General features: G+C 50.9%; 1 protein-coding gene across 1 annotated transcript; it reads right to left on the bottom strand.

Annotated features, from left to right (window-relative positions):
• Positions 1 to 2,154: 2,154 nt before the first annotated feature.
• Positions 2,155 to 4,536, bottom strand: FAM43B (family with sequence similarity 43 member B). The gene has a single exon (XM_079126683.1). The coding sequence runs from the start codon at positions 4,084 to 4,086 to the stop codon at positions 3,100 to 3,102; it is 987 nt and encodes a 328-aa protein (XP_078982809.1). The 5' UTR covers positions 4,087 to 4,536; the 3' UTR covers positions 2,155 to 3,099.
• Positions 4,537 to 18,394: the final 13,858 nt, after the last annotated feature.

Genomic DNA, 18,394 nt, shown 5'->3' with positions numbered 1-18,394 from the left:
ATGGAGGTATCAGTAGGAGAGATAAGACACTGACACTAAAAGAGCAAGCAGGTCAAGGCAGAAGGTCATGAGAAAAAGCCAGAGCAAGTCCCATGTGAGCTAAAGGGGAGAGATCATCCCCAGATCTGGCAGGAGGGGAAGAGGGATGTGCATTAAAGCAAGTTTCCAGGAGGTGAGCTGGGCGTTGAAGGAGGGGTAGGATTGAAATGTGTAGCTAAAGGAAAGGGCTCCAGGTAGAGGGAACAGCATGTGCAAAGGCCCAGAGGTAGGAAGATGGCCAGGGAGCCATTCTGGAGCAGAGGGTAGGGGGAGGGTGGGAGATGAACTGCAGCAAGCCAGGATGGTTGGTAGGCAGGCCAGCTGACTGAGTTATGTGCTGGGCATGTCACAACTGTTGTAGTCCCATCCCTCTGAAGTGAAGAGATGGAGATAGGCCCCGGAAATCCCAGGAGAGTCTTGATCTCCAAGTCATGGGTTGCTGGATGCGCGCTTATCTCTCTCCGCGGCCTTGTCTGAGCGTCCCTTGAGTGCCCCAGCAATACATCTCAAGCAGCCAGTCAACAGACCTACAGTCTCAGTGCTGCAAGGGCACTTAGAAAGCGTCCATCCCGAGATTTAAAACAAGGAAATCTGCAGACTGCATTCTTCAAATCACAGAATCCCCGAGCAGAAAGCATCTGCTCCAGTTAAAGCGGGGTAGGGGAGCCGCCCCAGGGCTCCCCCCAGGAGCTCCTGGGGCACCCCTAAAACTCAAGGAGTGTGGGTTGAAAAACACTGGTCTAGCCCACCCCCAATTTCAGCCCCCAGGTGAGGCACAAAAGCCAGGAGACACAGGAGCGCTAGGCCGGCCGGCTGCTGGCTCTTTTCTGTCCTGTGCCTAGGTTGGAGGAGAGAGTTCAGTGCAAGCGTGGATGGGGTGGGCGTGGCTCCACTCCAGCCTCCCGCCCTGGGTAGCAGTGCAGCCCCAAAGCCCTGACTCTCTGGCCTGCTGGCTTGTCTCACGGCAGCCCCAGGAGGAGGGCTGTGGGGCCAGGTTCTCTTTCCACGTTAAAAATGGAGCCGTGGCCAGCAAAGTGACTTACAGACATTCTAATTCTAGGCCTGGAGGGTGCAGCTTGAGTGAGGGAGAGGCTGTGTGTGCATGCACCCAAGTGTCTGAGGCTGCGGAGGGGAAAAGGGAGGGAGCCGGGCAGGGGCGGGACACAGGCCTGGGAATCATTACCAGCAACTGCCCATTTAATCATGCGCGGCTCACGGAGAAGTGAGAACGGCGGAGGAGGGGAGCCGCGTGCCTCGCACAGTGCTTGCTGCAAGGCAGGTGCTTTACTAACACCGGGCCGCGTGCATCTGCCTGGGCCATCTCGGCCAACCCAGGGGGCTTTGCGGCCCATGGCCTCTCCCAGGTCTGCCATCTTACTTCACCTTCTGCAGTGGGGAAAACATCAGAAAAGCCCTGGCAAGAGGCAAGGGAAGCAAAGGGGATCCTTGCCCAGTGGGTCCTTGTGACCCCTGATCTCAGTCGGCCCCTGAGAGAGTTCCACTGGGGTCAGGTGGCAGTGGTACTCTCTGTTCTGGCAGCTCCGGGAAACGGAATCATCCTGACCACTGGTGATGGCAGAGGCCACTCGTGTGGATAACTCTGGGCTCAGTGCCCAGCTCAGCACAGGAATAAAGAAGGTATCCAAGCTCAAGACTCACTCCATCACAAAGGTCTGCACAGATTTCTCCAGTCCTCTCAAAAGAAAATTGGGCTGCCCATCCTCCTCCCTCCTCTCATCCCTGAGGGAACCGCGCAGTCTATGCCACATGTTGCAGCATACACGTGAAACTTCTCAAAAATGCATGGCTCACTGGAAGCCCTCAGCTCAGCACCCCCTCCGTGTCCCAGGGACACTCACATCTGAAGGCCCAGTGTACAGACGCTGTGGGGGCCGAGACAGAGGTGCTCCTGCAGGGCTTGGCTCAATGGTTTTCGGACCAGGTGTACGCCTCTCCCCTGACATTAAGGAACAGCTTCCTGGTGGAAGCCACCATACCAAACCTGGAAGCTGGCTCCAGCTGCAAACAGGAGCTACTTCCTGGGCTTCTCCTGCCCTGTTGGGTTGAGGACCACCTCACCCCCTGCAGGCCTGGCATCAAACACAACACAGGAGGTGACAGGGCTGAAAAAGCAGATCCACTTTATTTACAATGATCAGTTGGTGACACAGATCTTTGGACTTTTTTGTGGCCTTGTAGAGACACCTCCCTGTGTTGGCACCCTCCTTCCTCAGCCTGCTATGGGACCTACTGGCCCAGAGCCTTGACTTGGGGCATCTCCTCCAGCCTCTGTATCCCCACACACCAGCCAACAGTTCTTCTTACCTCCTTTGGAGGCCCCATCTTGGTCCTGGCTGTGGGCACCTAGTGGGGGGCCATACTTATCTGCCTGTAGAGGGGGGCGAGGAATCCTTAGGGGTGCCAAGGCACAGGCTCTGCAGAGCTGCTACCAGCCCAGTCTGTCCTTTGAATGTGGTTGAGACCATGCCAGTCTTCTCCAGAGGCAGAGCAGTGAAGTCCCAGGAGTCCTCCAAGGCATAGAGGGGCTCTACACAGGGCTGAGAGTTGTTCCACGGTTCAGACACGGTGCCCATTATGGGCCTGGCCTCAGTTTCCCCAGTCACTCCATTCTTTCCCTACAATAATGCCTCTTCAGGATGACTCTTACCCCAGGGAAAAAAGACTAGAGGGACCTATGGCAGGGCCACTGCCTCCACCCTTGCCAGGTCCAAACCCACCGTCCTTGATTTCTGGAAACTTCTCTCCCCTTCTCCTGAGAGGATGTTTTGGCTGGAAGCAGGAAGGTCTGTGGGTACAGACTTGGTGTAAAGCGAGAGGGCAGTTCCCCAAGGGCGGGCCCAGGAAACTCTGGGTGTGGGGGGAGGTGGTGAACACCCCCAATAACCCAGAGCACATCAGGTGTCACCCTGAGCCAGGATGAGGGCTGAGGCGACAACGGAGACCACAAGGGAGGCAGGGCCGGGGACGAGCGGGGAGCCAAGCGGGCAGGGCCGGGGTTGGAGGCATTAAGTCTGGGGCGGCGAGTCCTGCCTCCTGGGCTCAGCGTGCCTGGCCCGCGCGCTCCCTGGGGCCGGCCTTCCAGCGGCGCGGCTGCACCGGCGGCGGAGGCGCCGGGGTGCCCCTCAGGCTGCACGTCCTCAGCTCCCGGGCCAGGCTGAGCACCTCCGGCCGCTCGCGCTGGGGGGCTCCTCCCTCGCGCTCCTCCGCTTCCTCCTCCTCCTCTTCGTCCTCCTCCTGGATGCTGCTGAGGCGCGGCGCCCCGCGGCCGCGCTCCGTCGGCGGCGGCCGGTAGGCGCACTTGGCGTTAAGCAGGCGGCGCAGCGGGGCGCGGGGCACCGAGGCTGCGGCGCCCCCTGCGCGGAGGTGCTGTTGGCGCACGTGGCGCGCGTCGCTTTGGCGTTGCAGCCGCTTGAAGTCGCTGAAGGCCGCCAGCGCGGTCTGGCGGAGCAGGCGGGCCAGGGCGCGCGCCTTGTGCGCCCGCGCCAGCAGCACGGCGTGGCAGCGCAGCACCACGGCCTTGTGGCGCGCCTGGTGGCGATAGACCCAGGCGAAGACACGCGGGTGGCGCCCGTCCGCCGTGCAGTAGGTGATGCGCGGCAGCAGGTAGGCGTGCGCCGGCCTGCGGCCCCCCGATCCCCCTGCGGCGCCGCGCTCGCACGGCTGCATGCGGATGCCGTGCGGCCCCAGCGTCAGCTTCATCTTGGTGCCCCCGCCCGGCCCGCAGCGCGCCCAGATCTTGCCCACCGCGTCGTCGGTGCAGCCGTCGCCCTTGGCGTGTAGGGTGACGGCGTTACCCAGGTACCACACGGTATAGGTCGGGTCCTCCTTGTTGAGCTCCACTTTCTGGCGCCGGCTGCGGAACACGCGGCCCAGGCGCTCCAGCGGCCAGTCGGGCAGCAGGTCCGGGCAGGAGCGCAGGAAGCTGGAGAGGAGCGACGTGTAGGCGAGCCCCGGGCTCAGGCTCTTGGTTTTGCACTTGGCCTCGTCCTCCACCAGCACGAATTTGTTTCGCCTCCAGGGCAGCATCGCGGCGGTGGCGGCCAAAGGGGCCGGAGACGCAGGGAGCTCACCAGCGTCCTGGCCAGCGAGCGGGTGGAGGGAAGGCGCCCAGAAGCCCACCGCCCTGAAGTCGCGAGAAGCTGGGCGGCGCCAGAGACAGCTGGTGCCCGAGATGCCCAGTGCCAGGCGGGGCTAGTTTCGCAGATGCCCGCTGCCCAGTCGGGCTGGCCGCCGAGATGCCCGGGCGGCGGGGAGCGGCCGGGAATAGCGTCCTCCGGGACAGGCTCCAGCCGTCTGGGAAGCAAGGAGGGGCAGGGGCTGGGGGCGGCGGACGTACCCGGGCCCGAATAAGAGGGGATCCCCGCGGTCCCTGCCGCCCAAACTGCGGCGGTAGGGAGGTCGCCGGGGCCGGGGATGGCAGCCGCTCTGTGGGGTAGACCCAGAGCGCGGTGCGGTGGGGACTCCTTCAGGCGTCGCGGCTCCACCTCCCCGGGCTGCCTACATCACCGGGCGGGACCGCTAGCTCTCTTGTCCCCTCCCCTCGCCCTCCTCTTTCCCTCCCCCCCGCGCAGGCTCGCGCTGCCTGGGACCCGGCACAGGCGCGGCAGAAAGGGTTTAATCATTAAGAGAGGGGTGGGGGCAGAGGGGCGGTAAAGGATGAGGAATCCCCTGAAATGTTCCAGAGGACTTTCCGATCAAATTCTCTGACCTCACCAGTGGGCTCCTAGCTCCCCGTGGCGCATTTAGAGACACCCCCCCCCCCACTCTTTCTAGAATTCTTCCTGCCCCTCACTCACGGTACCTATCCCCATCCCTGAGAGTAGGATTTAGGTGTCTTTCTGATGGGGTGGGTTCCTGATGGGGCCGACCTGGTGCACTTTGCCTCCTGTCTGCAACAGCACAAAGCCAGCAGAGGTGGCCGAGCAGTGCAGTGGAAAAGTACTGTCGCTTGGTGAAGCTTTCTCCCAGGTTCCTCCAAGGTCGTGGTGGACCAGTCTGCTGCGCCTGAGCTGAGGCCGGTCACTGCTCCAGTATCTGGTCGCCTGGACAGAAGCAGGGAGGGTGTACTCTTTGAGGGTGGGGGGACCTTTTCAGAGCAATCCTGGGTCTGTGGGGATGGCAGATGAAATGCCCGCTCCAGCCAAAGGGCAGCCTCTGGGCTTTCTGAAGATTAAGTAGATAGACTTCTGTTTGTGAACTCCTTATTTGTTCCCAGGTGTTTTGCATTCATTATCTCATTTAATCCTCAGGACACCAAGACTCAGTTAGATGACTGGCCCAAGGTCACAGGACTGGTAGGAAGTAGATCTAGGGCTCCATCTGGGCCTGGGGACCCAAGAGCAGGTTCCCAACCTTCTGTGAGGCCACCATATGGGTGGGGCATTGGCTGTCCACCTCTGGAATTCCCTAAGGGAAAGTAGGTGGTTCTTGCTAGGGAGTGCTTTTAGTGTCCTGAAAGACAGCTATCTCTGGGTTTGGGGACACTTTTTCCCCTTCCAGAATTTGTTAAGCCACAAGCTTCCTGGAATCCCAGGCTGCTCTGCTGTGGACTCTGTAGTCCCACTGCCTTGTGGTTTCCAAAAGCTCCCACTCTGGCTTCTGGACAGGTCATCTTGGAGGTCCTACAGTTTAGGAGTGAGCCCAGGTCTGGACAGGGGCTGAATTCGGAGCCACGCCAAACCCAGAGCAGTGACAAGATTGAACGCTCATTCTGCACCCAGAAGCAGGAGTGGTGGGTGGCTGGACTCAGAACCCCCCAGGGGAATAAAACTAAAATAACAAACCTCAACAGGGCTACCCAGTGCTTCCAAAATGGCATGCAAATAAAGAACAGGAAACTACCTGGAGCTGCGGAATCTCGCTTTGGAGGGTGCCCGGTAGATTATCTGGTCCACCGCAGACTCGTTTTATTTTCAGTATGGTCGTGTCTTGATTGCTTTTTACTGATTATAAAAGTAATACATGCTTATGGTAAAAATTCATATTAGAAGGACAGAAAAGTCGTTCAATGCTCCCACCCACGATGACCTGATTTTCAGGAAGAGGACAGGCTTGGCAAAGCCGGGGGGCATTCGAGTATTCTCAGGGCACAGAATTGCCTTTTGGACCAGTGGAGACATTACCCCAACCAAATCCCTTCCTGGAAAGGACTTCGTGTGGTTTTGACCTGAGGGTCTGCTCACTGAAAAATTCTGCCACATTCTGCCTGGGGGTCTCCTAGGCCCTCCTTCCTGACCTCGCCACGGGGAGTTCCCACCCTGCAATGGCAGGAGGCTGGTGGCAGTGTCTGGAGCAAAATCTCATCTTGCATGACAGAAGGACTCCAAGTTTTCCCCCAAGGATGGTGTTACATCTTTAGAGTTGCTAGAGTTAATTGTTAGGAAGACACAATTAAATTTGAATTTCAGATAATGACAATTTAAAAAAAGAGGTGTAAGTGTGTCCTGAGTATTGCTTGTATTTTATCTGGTGACCCTCAGCCTCCTCCCTAACCAGAGGCCTGGAGATGGGGAAGCTGCAGTGTCTCCCTAGCTTGTCCCAAGGTCCTTCATTCTGTTCCAGTTGTTTGTGGAAAAAACTTCCGGGTGGGGGTGTCCTCTGAAACCATATGAGGGGACAAATGCAGTAGTCTGTTTTTAGGTTAAGACCCCTGACCTCGAAAGCAGCATTTGACATTGCTGATGGTGATCCATCTTCCCCTCCTACTCCCCTTCCCCCTCCTTCTCTTTCCTGGCGGTTGAACCCCGGGGGTATTTACCACTGAGCTCCGTCCCATCTATTTTCAATTTTTTGATTTGAGACAGGGTCTTGCCAAATTTCTGAGGTGGCTTGAATTTGCTGGCCTCCAGCCTGGGCCTCAGGATTTGGGGCCTCTCCCTGATTGCTTTTCTGCTGTTGGTTGCTCCTTTGTTACATTGTTAACAACTCCTCTGGTCTCCTGGGCCTGGGTTCTCTTGGTGGCTTCTCAGTTTGTGGCTTCCTCCTGGACCCCTTACCCTCCTGCACTTGGTCTTGAATGTTCTGCTCTTCTTTCTCTGAACCTGCCCTGGGGACTTCTGTGCTTTCTGTTCCGGTGGTTGGAAAGGCTGTCCTGGTGGCATGGATGGGGGTCCAGGTCCCCTCCCTCACCACCTCCCTCACCGCAATCCACAAGAAAAGCACCCAGCCTTGCACTGAGGTACCACTACTTCATAGACTAGTATGCAGTTAGATTTTTTTTTCTTTTTTTCAGTTTAATTTCTTTCTTTTGCTGGTGGTAGGGGGTGGGGACTGGGGATTGAACTCAGGGGTGCTTTACTACTGAGCCACATCCCCAGCCCTTTTTATTTTTTATTTTGAGACAGGATCTTGCTAAATTGCTTAGGGCCTCCCTAAACTGCTGAGACTGGCCTCAAACTTGTGATCCTCCAGCCTCAGCCTCTTGAACCAGTCTCAGCGGTTTAGGGAAAACCTGTCTGGGTGTGGTTGCGCACACCAGTGATCCAGTGTCAGATCTTTCCTCATTGCCTCCCTGTCATAGCAGGCGGGATTATTGATTGCCCTTTTGTCTACCTTCATCACAGGTTTTTCCTCCTCCCTCCCTCCTAGTTTAGTTAGAACAGTTTATTGTTGTTGTACCAGGCATTCGGTGCTTCATTGTTGTGACTAAGTAAACACCTTGTCATGATTGTTTCCCTTCTTGGATGACTTTTTCTTCCCAGAAGCTAATTGCCTCATTTTTAAACCAAACTTCCTTGCTTCCAACAGAACCTGGAACTCTCTCCACCTGGCGAAACACAGGTGATCTTGCCACTTCTTTTAAGTTTCTGGAAGCCCCCCGGAGGCATCCTGGGGCTCCCCCCTGGAGCCCAGGGCTGCTGTGCTGCACTTTGCTCTATGGTCATCCTGGGATTTCCTTTGTTTTTTTTGTTTTGCCTCCGTGTTGACCCTGTGTTCTAGACTCTTTGCTCCCCGGCCCGCAACCCCACGGTTCATTTCCTTGCCCTGGCAGAGTGTTTACTCCAGTAGCTTTGATTGATAGTTTGGCTTGTTGAGTTCTGGATTGGAACTAAATTTCCCTCAGAGTTTGGAAGACTGGATCTACTGTTGCCATTTAAAAATCGGGCAGGTGGGGCTGCAGCTCGGTGGCAGAGCACTTGCCTGTCATGCCCAAGGGCCTGGGTTTGATCCCAGCCCTGCAAAATGAGTAAAATGAGTAAATAAAGATCAAAAGCCAGGCATGGTGATGTCTGGTCCTGTGTGAATGGCAAGGTTATTCTCCCTGGAAGTTTCTAGGCTTTTCCAGAGGTCTAAAGTCTCCTAGTGTTGTACATTGACTGTGGGTGCTTGGTGGGCCCTTTAATCTGAAAATCAGTCTCTTTTAAGTCTTGGAAATCAATTTGGGGGAAATCAATTTGTGCTTATTTCCTCCATTTCTCTGTTCTGTTCCTTCCTTTCAGATCTATTTTAGGTGGATCTCTTGAATTCATCCTCTAAGTTTTCTAAAATGTTCTTTCTAATTTTCCATTTTAAAAAATGTTCTGGGCTGGGGTGGTAGTGCAGCGGTACAGCACTTACCTAGCTTGTGTGAGGCACTGGTTTTGATTCTTGGCACATAAAAATAAATAAAATAAAGATCCATTGACAACTAAAAAAATATTTTTAAAAATGTTTGTTCTCGGGCTGGGGATATAGCTCAGTTGGTAGAGTGCTTGCCTTGCATGCACAAGGCCCTGGGTTCAATCCCCAGCACCGCAAAAAAAAAAAAAAAAAAAAAAATGTTTGTTCTCTTTTCTGGGACATTACCTCAACTTTGTCTTCCAGCTTTTCTATTAGATTTGTGCTGGGGATGAACCCAGGGCCTCGGCTTACAAGGATCTGACACTGAGCTGTGTCCCTGGCCCAGATTTTTTTTCTTTAAAGTTTCTCTCTCTCTCTCTGGAACCAGGGATTGAACCTAAGGGTGCTGAGCCACATCCCCTTTTTTATATTTTATTAAGAGACAGGGTCTCACTGAGTTGCTTAGGGCCTTGCTAAATTGCTGAGGCTGGATTTGAACTAGTAATCCTTCTGCCTCAGACTTCTGAGCCACTGGAATTACAGGCGTGTGCCCTAGCACCTAGCTAAAGTCTCTTTATGAGACAAAATTTTTCACTTCTAAAACCAATTTCTCATTATTTTTATTGCTGCCAATTCTTATTTCATGGACTTATCTCTCTAATGTTTCTGAGTATATTAATTATAGTTTAATTGTGGTAAGATATACATAACATATAATTTATTATTATTATTATTATTTTACACTGGGGATTGACCCCAGGGGTGCTTTACCCCTTAGCCACACCCTCAGCCCTTTTTATTTTGAGACAGGGTCTTGCTAAGTTGCCAAGACTGGCCTTGAACTTGTGATCCTTTTGCCTCAGCTTCCTGTATTGGGGGATTACAGGTGTGTGTTGCTGTGCTTGGCTTTTTGCTGTTTTTAAGTGTACATCTTTTTTTTAATGTATATTTTTAGTTGTCAATGGATTTATATTTTATTTATTTATTTATATGTGGTGCTGAGAATTGAACCCAGTTCCTCACACATGCAAGGCCAGGGGTCTACCACTGAGCCACAACCCCAGGCCCATTAAGTATACATCTTCACGCTGTTAAATACATTCACTTTATTGTGCAACCAACGTTTCATCTTGTAAAACTGAAACTCTGCCCATTAAACAAAAATTCCTCATTTTCTTGTCTCTGTAACCCTTAGCAACCACCATTTTACTTTCATTTCTATGATTTTAACGGCTCTAGATAGTTCATATAAATCATGCAGTATTTATCTTTTTTAAAAATTTTAAATTTAAAGACAGAGTCTTGCTAAGTTGCTTAGGGCCTCGCTAAGTTGCTGAGACTGGCCTTGGATTTATGATCTTCCTGCCTCAGCCTCCCAAGCCACTGGGATTATATAAAGGCCAGTGTGCCTGGCAGTATTTATCTTTTTATGACTAGCATATTTCACTTAGCATAATGTCCTCAAGTTTCATCCGCACCGTAGCATGTGTCAGAAGTTCTTTCCTTTTTAGGGCTGAATAATATTCCCTGTCTATGTATACTGCATTAGTTTGTGCACTCATCTGTTGATGGACCCTTGGGTTCCTTCCACCTTTTGGCTTTTGTGGATGATACTGCTCTGAACATAGGAACCAATATCTCTTTGAGATCCTGCTTTCAGTTCTTTTGGATATATACCCAGAAATGGAATCACTGGATTGTATGGTAATCTTATTTTTGATTTTTGAGAAACCACCGTGCTGTTTTCCATTTTGCATTCCCATGAACACGGCTCATGGGTTCCAGTTTCTCCATATCCTCCCAAACGTTTCTTATTTTCTCATTTCTTAAAAAAGATAATAGCCATCCGGTGGGGGGGTCATACTTCATTGCGGTTTTGATTTGAACTCCCTGATGATCGGTAGTGTGGCCCCTTGTCATGTGATTATTGGTTATCTGCACATCGTCTCTGGAGAAGTGCCCATTCAAGTCCTTTGCGCATCTCACAGTTGGGTTATTTATGTGTCTTGGGTGGTGAGTCACAGTTGTTCTTTGCCTCTTCTGGATTTTTACTTCTTCGTGGCTGCGTGATTTGCAAATAGTGTCTCCCCTTCCAGGGGTTGTCTCTTCTCCCTCCTTCTCCTTCTCTTTTTTTTGGTACAGGGATTGAACCCAGAGGTGCTTAACCACTGAGCCACCTCTGCAGCCCGTTTTTTTACTTTGAGACAGGGTCTCACTAAGTTGCTTAGGGCCTTGCTAATTTGCTGAGGCTGGCTTTGAACTTGGGATCCTCCTGCCTCAGCCTCCTAAGGAGCGTGTCCCCTGAACAGGGCCTTTTTTTTCAATAGTCTCTCCCCTGGCGACACCTCGAAGTTCCATGTAAAATGACTCGCACAGACTGATTGCCTTTGATCCACCTGATTAAATCAGAAGCCCCGCTCACGGGCTCGGTTCCTTTCAGCCTCTGGATTCACAGGCCTGCCTGCCCCACCCAACGCCTGGCTCGTTGGTTGTCTTTCCACTGGCTCCTTCCATGCACACAAGTTTTTCATTTTCATAGGGTCCAATTTGTGTACTTTTTCTTTGGTTCTCTGTGCTTTTGGTGTTATAGTCAAGACATGATTGCCAAAGTCAATGTCATCAAGCTTTTCCCATATGTTTATTCTAAGAACGTCACAGTTTTAGGTCTTACAGTTAGGTCTTTGACCCATATGAGTTAATTTTCGTATGTGGTGTAAAGTTAATGGTCCATCTGGGTATTGCAGGCATGCCTATAATCCCAGTAACTGGGGAGGCTGGGGCAGGAGGATCAAAAGTTCAAGGCCAGCCTCAGCCACTTAGCAAGACCCCGTCTCAACATTAAAAAATAAAAAGACCTGGAGAGATAGCTCAGTGTTAAAGTGCCCCTGGATTCAATCCCCAATACCAAAAAAAAAAAAAAAAAAAAGTAAACGATTTGAGCATGTATGCAGGCATTTATTTCGGGGCTGTATTCTAGTCTGTTGGTCTGGATGTCTGTATTATGCCAATTCCACATGGTTTTGATTTTTGTAGCTTTATAGTAAGTTTTGAAATCAGGAAGTGTGAGACTTCTAACTTGGTGGTTCTTTGGTTCTCTGGGGATGCTTCAAATTCCATTATGAATTTTTGGATGGACTTTTCTATTTCTAAAAAATGTCATTGGAATTTTGGTAGAGATTGTATTAAATGTGTACATGCCTTTGGGTAGATGGACAATATAGTCTTTGAACCCATAAATGTGGGATGTGCTTCCATTTATTTGTGTCAGCTTTAATTTCTTTAAGCCGTGTTTTCTGTTTTTTAGTTTACAAGTTGTTTGCTTTCTTGGTGACATTTTCATTCCTAAGTAATTTTATTCTTTTTGATGTTATGTAAATAGCTTCTTTTCTTATTTCCATTTCAGATTGTTCATTGTTAGTATAGAGAAACACAACTGATTTTTGCTTGTTGATTTTTCAACTTTGCTGAATTTATTAGTTCCAAAATGTTTTTGGTGGAAACTGTAGTGTTTCCTAAGTATAGTTTTTTAAGTCTTTTTCAGTTCCTGTGTGCATAGGCTAAGCTCCTTTTCCCTGATTTTCTTTTTTTGGTACCAGGGATTGAACCCAGGGTTGCTTAGCCACTGAGCCACATTCCTACCCTTTTTAAAAATGTCTTGTTTTGATACAGGATCTCACTAAGTCCCTAGGGTCTCACTAAATTTCCAAGGCTGGTCTCTAACTTGCAATCCTCCTGCCTCAGCCTCCTGAGTAGCTGGGATTACAGGCATGCACCACAGAGCCAGGCTCTTTCCCCTGATTTTTATTTTAAATTAATTAAACAAATATAAATCTTTTCCTTTAATGTGATCACCGTGTCAAGTCCTAGCTAAGGGGCAAGAAGCTGACTGGAAGCTCTTTATGTGTGGAGGGTGTGTGGGAGGGATGGGCGGGGCGTGTTGTGTGTGGACCTCAGTATCTGAGGACAGAGCCATTTGTAAGGAAGCCCTCAAGTGTTTTCTTCTGGGTGGTCAGTGTCCCCGGAGCGTGCTGCTGGTCTTCGCCTACAGGGGAGGCTATTCGGTCCTGGTGCCCTGGAGGGGAGACGGGGCCGGGAGGTCCCCTCATGCTCTTTGCTTCTGTCCTCTAGAGTGAAGCTCCAGTCTGCGGAGGGGTGGCTGGCGTCTCCATGCTGCTCAGGACAGGGCAGGGTGTCTGGGGTTCTTGCAGGTGTCCAGAGGTCCTCTCCTTTTGTCCCCACCCTGAGAGGCCTGCTGCTTGGAACTGCTGGGCTTCCAGGGTCCTCAGCCACGGGGGGCTTGATTCTCAGGGGGTCCAGTCTCCTCTGTTCTGCGGAGCTCGTGACCCTCCGTCCTCCCTCCAGAACGCTGTGAGCACTGGGCCTCTGCCTTCTCTCTCCTGGCTCTTGTCAGCGAATGTCGCCTCCTTCCTCTGCTGGGATTTTAGCGAGGCCCAGGGAAGGCGCGGGTCTCAGTTTGCCGTGTCCAATGAGGAGCCTGTCGGTGACAGGCTGATGGTTCCTAATTGTGCTTGAGGTTCCTGTAGCAGCTGGGCGCTGTGGCGGGCGCCAGGTCCCAGGCCCTCCAGGGCCTGGTGGGGGCTGAGCCCCAGATGAGGGGCCAGCTTGGGTGACACAGTGAGACCCCGTTTCCAACAACAAATACATAAAAGGTGGCGTGGAGAGATTCATGTGTCATACTCACTTGATCTCGTTATCATTTGTTCCTGGGGATGTGAAAGCACCTCAATGCGCATCAACAGATTGATGAACTCATATTTATTTACGCCTGCGTTCAGCAGATTTCTTTTTCCCGCCAAATGGGAAAGTGAGACTAATTGCCAGATTCCTTTCTTGGACATTCTGCCCCGGGGAACCGTTTCATCCCATGGGCGCTGGCTCCGGCCTTCTGCAGGAAGGCCTTCCTGCTCGGCCTGGCCTCCAAGGTGGCTCCTGGCGACCTCGCGTCCTGGTGTTCACGCCTGTGAGCAGTCCCCTCTCATGGGATAGGTCTAAGTGTGGACGAGATACTATCAAAGTGACACCGTGGGATTTCCGAGGCCCGGACATGAGGGACATCCTGGTTTCGGCCTTATTCTTTCTGGGATCACCCGCTCTGGCAGAAGTCGCCTGTCATGTCCTTGAGGAGACTCGAGCAGCCTTGAAGTCCAGGTAGTGAGGAACTGGGGCCTCCTGCCAATGTCACCAAGTGAGCTGGACGTCCTTGAAGTGGGCTTCCTAGTCCTAGTCCAGTCCTTGAAGACTAGGACCCCAGCTAGCTTCCTTCCCTCCCTCTGGTCTGTCTCTCATGAGAGACCCTGAGCCAGAGCCGCGTGACTAAGCTGCCCCTGAGCGCCTGACTAGAATCCATGACACAGTGTTTATTGTCTTAAGTTGCTCAATTTTGCCATCATCTGTCTCTCAGCAAAGATGGTGCATAGAGTCCCCAACTGTCGCACTGTGATTGCTCCCCTTTCCCCATTGCCCTGAGAGCCCCTCTCTGCCAGTGTCTCTTTGCCCCAGTCATGGGCTCCTGGCCTCCTTGCATTCCCTCTGGTCACTGAGCGCGCCCTTGCCTCAGGTCCTTTCCTCACACTGTTCCCTCTTCTCTCCTCTTGCTTCTGTCCTTCTTTTCCCCCATCTGCTCATCTTCTGGTCTGTGCATCTTCTCGAGACAATGCTCAAATGTCACTGCTCTTGGGAAATAGTTGCCCGGCTCCTCCCGATTTCCCTTGGTCCTGCTCCCTGGGTACCCTTTGAAGCATCCATTGGAATTGTAATCGACTAGTTATTTCTATAATCACTTATTTAGTGCCTGTCTGCCTTCACTCCTGGGAGGCTAGCCTCCCGATATTCTGCACATTCCCCAGCGCACCCGAAGGCTCTCAGAGGATGCTTGTTGAGTGACTGAATGGGATGTTCTCTGCTGTCTGACTCTGTGTTCATCCTCTCACTACAAGAAGAACAACTGAGAGCAAACCCTCACGGATGGCAGGTCAGCACATTGTTCTTAAAGGACAGCACATACACTTTTATTTAAAAAAAAAAAAAAGTCACTTCCGACAGTGACTCATTTTGTGACCTTGGGCTGCTTGCCTTTTCTGTCTGGAAAAGGTAGATAGCAATTGTACAATGCTTCTCTTGAAGGCTGGGAACTGTTTCACTGAGAGAGATTTTGGCAGGATTTTCGAGGCTCTGAAAGTACAATTTTCTTAATATCCAGGTGGTTGTAAGTGATTATGTAAGTGAAATTGAGATGAACTGTGATTTACCATGAGGATGTGTCAGTCGTAGGAGTGTGGTGGCTTCCGATGCTGGATTGGTACACATCTGTGTGTGCATGTTTTTTTAAAAAGAGTCTTATGTTTGCTCCAGAGTGCTTATCACATCCTGAATTCTGCTGCAGACCTGTGATGTAATTGTTTGACTTTGTTTGAAGCTATATTCCATTTCTTTTTCTTTTCTCCCTCCTTCCTTCCTTCCTTCCTTCCTTCCTTCCTTCCTTCCTTCCTTCCTTCCTTCCCTCCCTCCCTCCCTCCCTCCCTCCCTCCTTCTCTTTGGTACTAGAGATTGAACTCAGGGATGCTGAGTCACATTTCCCAGCCCCCTTTTTTTATTTTTTATTTTGAGAAAAGTTCTTGAAAAGTTTCTCAGAGCCTTACTAAATTGCTGAGGCTGGCCTTGAATTTGTGATCCTCTGGCCTCAGCCTCCTGAGCTGCTGGAATTTCAGGCATGCCCCACCACACCTGACAAAGCTATATGCATTTCTAACAGTAATAAAGCAATATTTACTTAATGCTTACTATGTGCCAGGTTGTGCAAAACCCTTTTACTTCACCACATCTGTTCTTACAATTACTTTTGCAAGGTAGGAACCATTTCTATCCCTATATTACTGATGAGGGAACTGAGGTTCAGAGAGGTTAAACAGCCTGCCTGTAGTCACACAGCTAACAAGTGGCAGAGCCATCACTAAAATCTAGGTGTGGCATGCCATTTACCTTTGGCAAAATAGCACACGTATATTTCTGATTAAGAAAACAAGGCAAAAGGGGAATGTGATAAAAATTGCTGGTCAGATGAAGGATTTTCCACGTAAAAGAGTCTTCAGAAAGCAGTAGTCTATAATCAGTGGCCCGGATACTAGTCCGATGCAGGAGCTGAGCAAAGCTGATGGAAAAGGTCACCCTCAGCACACTTATACTCAGGAGGCAACCTCTTGGTAGGGACTTCTCCTCAAATTGCAGTCCAGTTCAAAGCAAAATCATGTTTACGTAACAAACAGAAGAGTCTCAACAAAGGCCAGGATTTGGATACAGCTGGATCTCGGGAATGCAGATAAGAGGAGACACCTGCGGCCCACCAGGCCCTGAGCCAAAGCAGATGGGATCCCAGGCGGGGCTGGAAGGGATCTGGAGCTCCCTCCATCTTTTTCCCAAAGGAATATTCACGTGACTCTCTCCACTAGAGCGCCTGATGTAAATGTGTGGCCTACAGTTCATGTGCCCAGTTGGTCATTCAACAGGGGACGTGTGAACACTGCTATGAGCCAGGCACTGTGTGAGGCACAGAGAGAGAGCAAGACAATCAATTGGTCCCTGCCCTGTGGAGTTAGAGTGTTTTTGTTTGGGAGAGGGATATGTGTTGGGGGAATAAATACATTAAATGAATTGTTATGCACACAATGACTGACTTGTCCACTGAAAGGAACCGAGCCCGGTGAGAGGGGCTTCTGACTTAATCAGGTGGATCAAAGGCAATCAGTCTGTGCGAGTCATTTTACATGGAACTTAGCGGTGTTGCCAGGGGAGAGACAAAAAAAAAAAAAAAAAAAAAAAAAAAAAAAAGGCCCTGCTCAGTGGGACACACTCCTTAGGAGGCTGAGGCAGGAGGATCCCAAGTTTGAGGCCAGCCTCAGCTACCCTGTCTCAAAATTAGGAAAAAAAAAAAAAAAAAAAAAAAGATAGCTTAGTGGTAGAGCACCCTTGGGTTCAATCCCCACTACCAAAAAAAAAAGTTGTGAGCTGGGGCTGTGGTCATCTGAAGGGTCATCCAGGTTGGCTCACCTACTTGCCTTTGGAACTGGAAGTTTTCTGAGACCTCGGTTTCTCCTCTGGGGACTGTTGGAATATCCTCATGTCACTGAGGCTAATTTTCCCTAGAGTGAATGAGCCAGGAGCCCAGCAAGGAAGCTGTGGAATCTTTTAGGATTGCTCTCAAAAGGCTGGTACATTTTCCTGGCCACCCCGGTGCCAGTCCTAATCTGATGTGGGAGATGATGCGAGGGCAGGAGCCCTGGGTGACCAGGCCCTGGGGGCATTTTGAGGCTGGCTGACAGTGACAGATCAACAGGGGTTAAACAATGTCCCTTACATACAGTGTCCCTCTCTTAGATGGCTGGTTCCTGTCCCACATCCTTGAACCACTGATTCTACAGGAACAGAGGTTGTTCCTCACAAATCAAAATCCTTTTCTCCTGCCTGAAACCCCGGTATCGCTGGACCACCTCTGCACTGCTCCTCTTTGCCTCAGTCACCTCCCAGTCCCAGGACCCCTTTCCTCTTTCCTGGAGACCTTAGTTCCTGGCTCACCCTTCTCTGCTGCCCTTCTCTCTTGCTCTCTCTCTTTTAACCAAAATTAATTTTTCCCACACTTTTTATTGGTGCATTATAGTTACACATGAAAGAATGGACATTTTTTTAAGCTGTCTGTTTTATCTCAACTCCCTAAGGTCTCCCTCCCAGTAATGGGAACAAAGCCCTTAAAGCTGTTCTAGGAAACAGCCCCAGAGAGTAAAAGAGTAAATTGAGCCTGGTACCCAGATAGTGCTCAGACAGTAGGATTACCAGAAACTGTTGACCAGAATCTACACCCTGTTGTAAAACATTGTGAAACATGTTGCATGTTATCAGCCAACTCAGACCCCCTTTGGAATTTCTCGGCAGCTTTGTTCCCCTTTTTCCTTTTTTTTCCCTTTTATGTGCAACCCCTCCTGATGTGTGGTCTCTGCCTTTATAAACCTGCAAGATTTTCTGCTCGGGAGTCGACTCCTGGACTCCTGCGTGAGTCACGAGTCGGGTCCCAGCGCGCTGGAATAAACACCTCTTGCAGTTTGCATCAAGTGACGCCTGCTGCGGTTGCTTGGGGTTGCCCTCGATCCATGGGACAGAGTTGGGGTTTCCTTTTTGGGGGCCTTACACACACACTGAGTAAATCTGCTGCTGTATATCCGTATGTGCAACAATGTAACCATATAATTTTCTACCTACCTCTTGATCCTATCCTTACCCACAGATTGCTCCTCCCAGCTCTGGAGCCGAAGAATGGGTGGGGCACTCCCAGCCAGGCACGTCTGTTTTTCACTCTTTCTGTTTTGTCTCAGTCCCCAAATAATTAACCAATAATAAGGGAAACCTCCAAGGACAATAGCACTCCTAGACCTCCTAGTTAGTAATCTTTCTTGGGTTTACAGGAACCAGGAATGTCTGGATGGCCTGGTGACCTGGGGACAGCATTGAAATCAGGTCAAGAGAGTTGCTTACTGTAAGAATTCATGACCCTTCTGGTGCCTACCTGGCTGGGACTAAAATTAGATTCCCAGAAACTGCATGAGCCTTTCACCAGCGACCCTGGCTGGAAGGCACCAGGGTGGCCGCCCTACATGTTCTAGCTGGCTCTCTTGTTGCCTGCGAAGCTCTTTCTTCCCTTCACTCTCTCTCTCTCTCTGGGGTTCCTGGCTTCTACTGAAGTTCAGACTTTCTACTACTCCAGTTCCTCTCAAGGTCCTGACCTCCTCCC

Source organism: Sciurus vulgaris (genome assembly GCF_902686455.1).
Source record: "Sciurus vulgaris genome assembly, chromosome: 1".
Lineage (NCBI taxonomy): Eukaryota > Metazoa > Chordata > Mammalia > Rodentia > Sciuridae > Sciurus > Sciurus vulgaris.
Note: the sequence above shows the minus strand (reverse complement) of the source record. Positions and strands in the feature narration are given on the sequence as shown.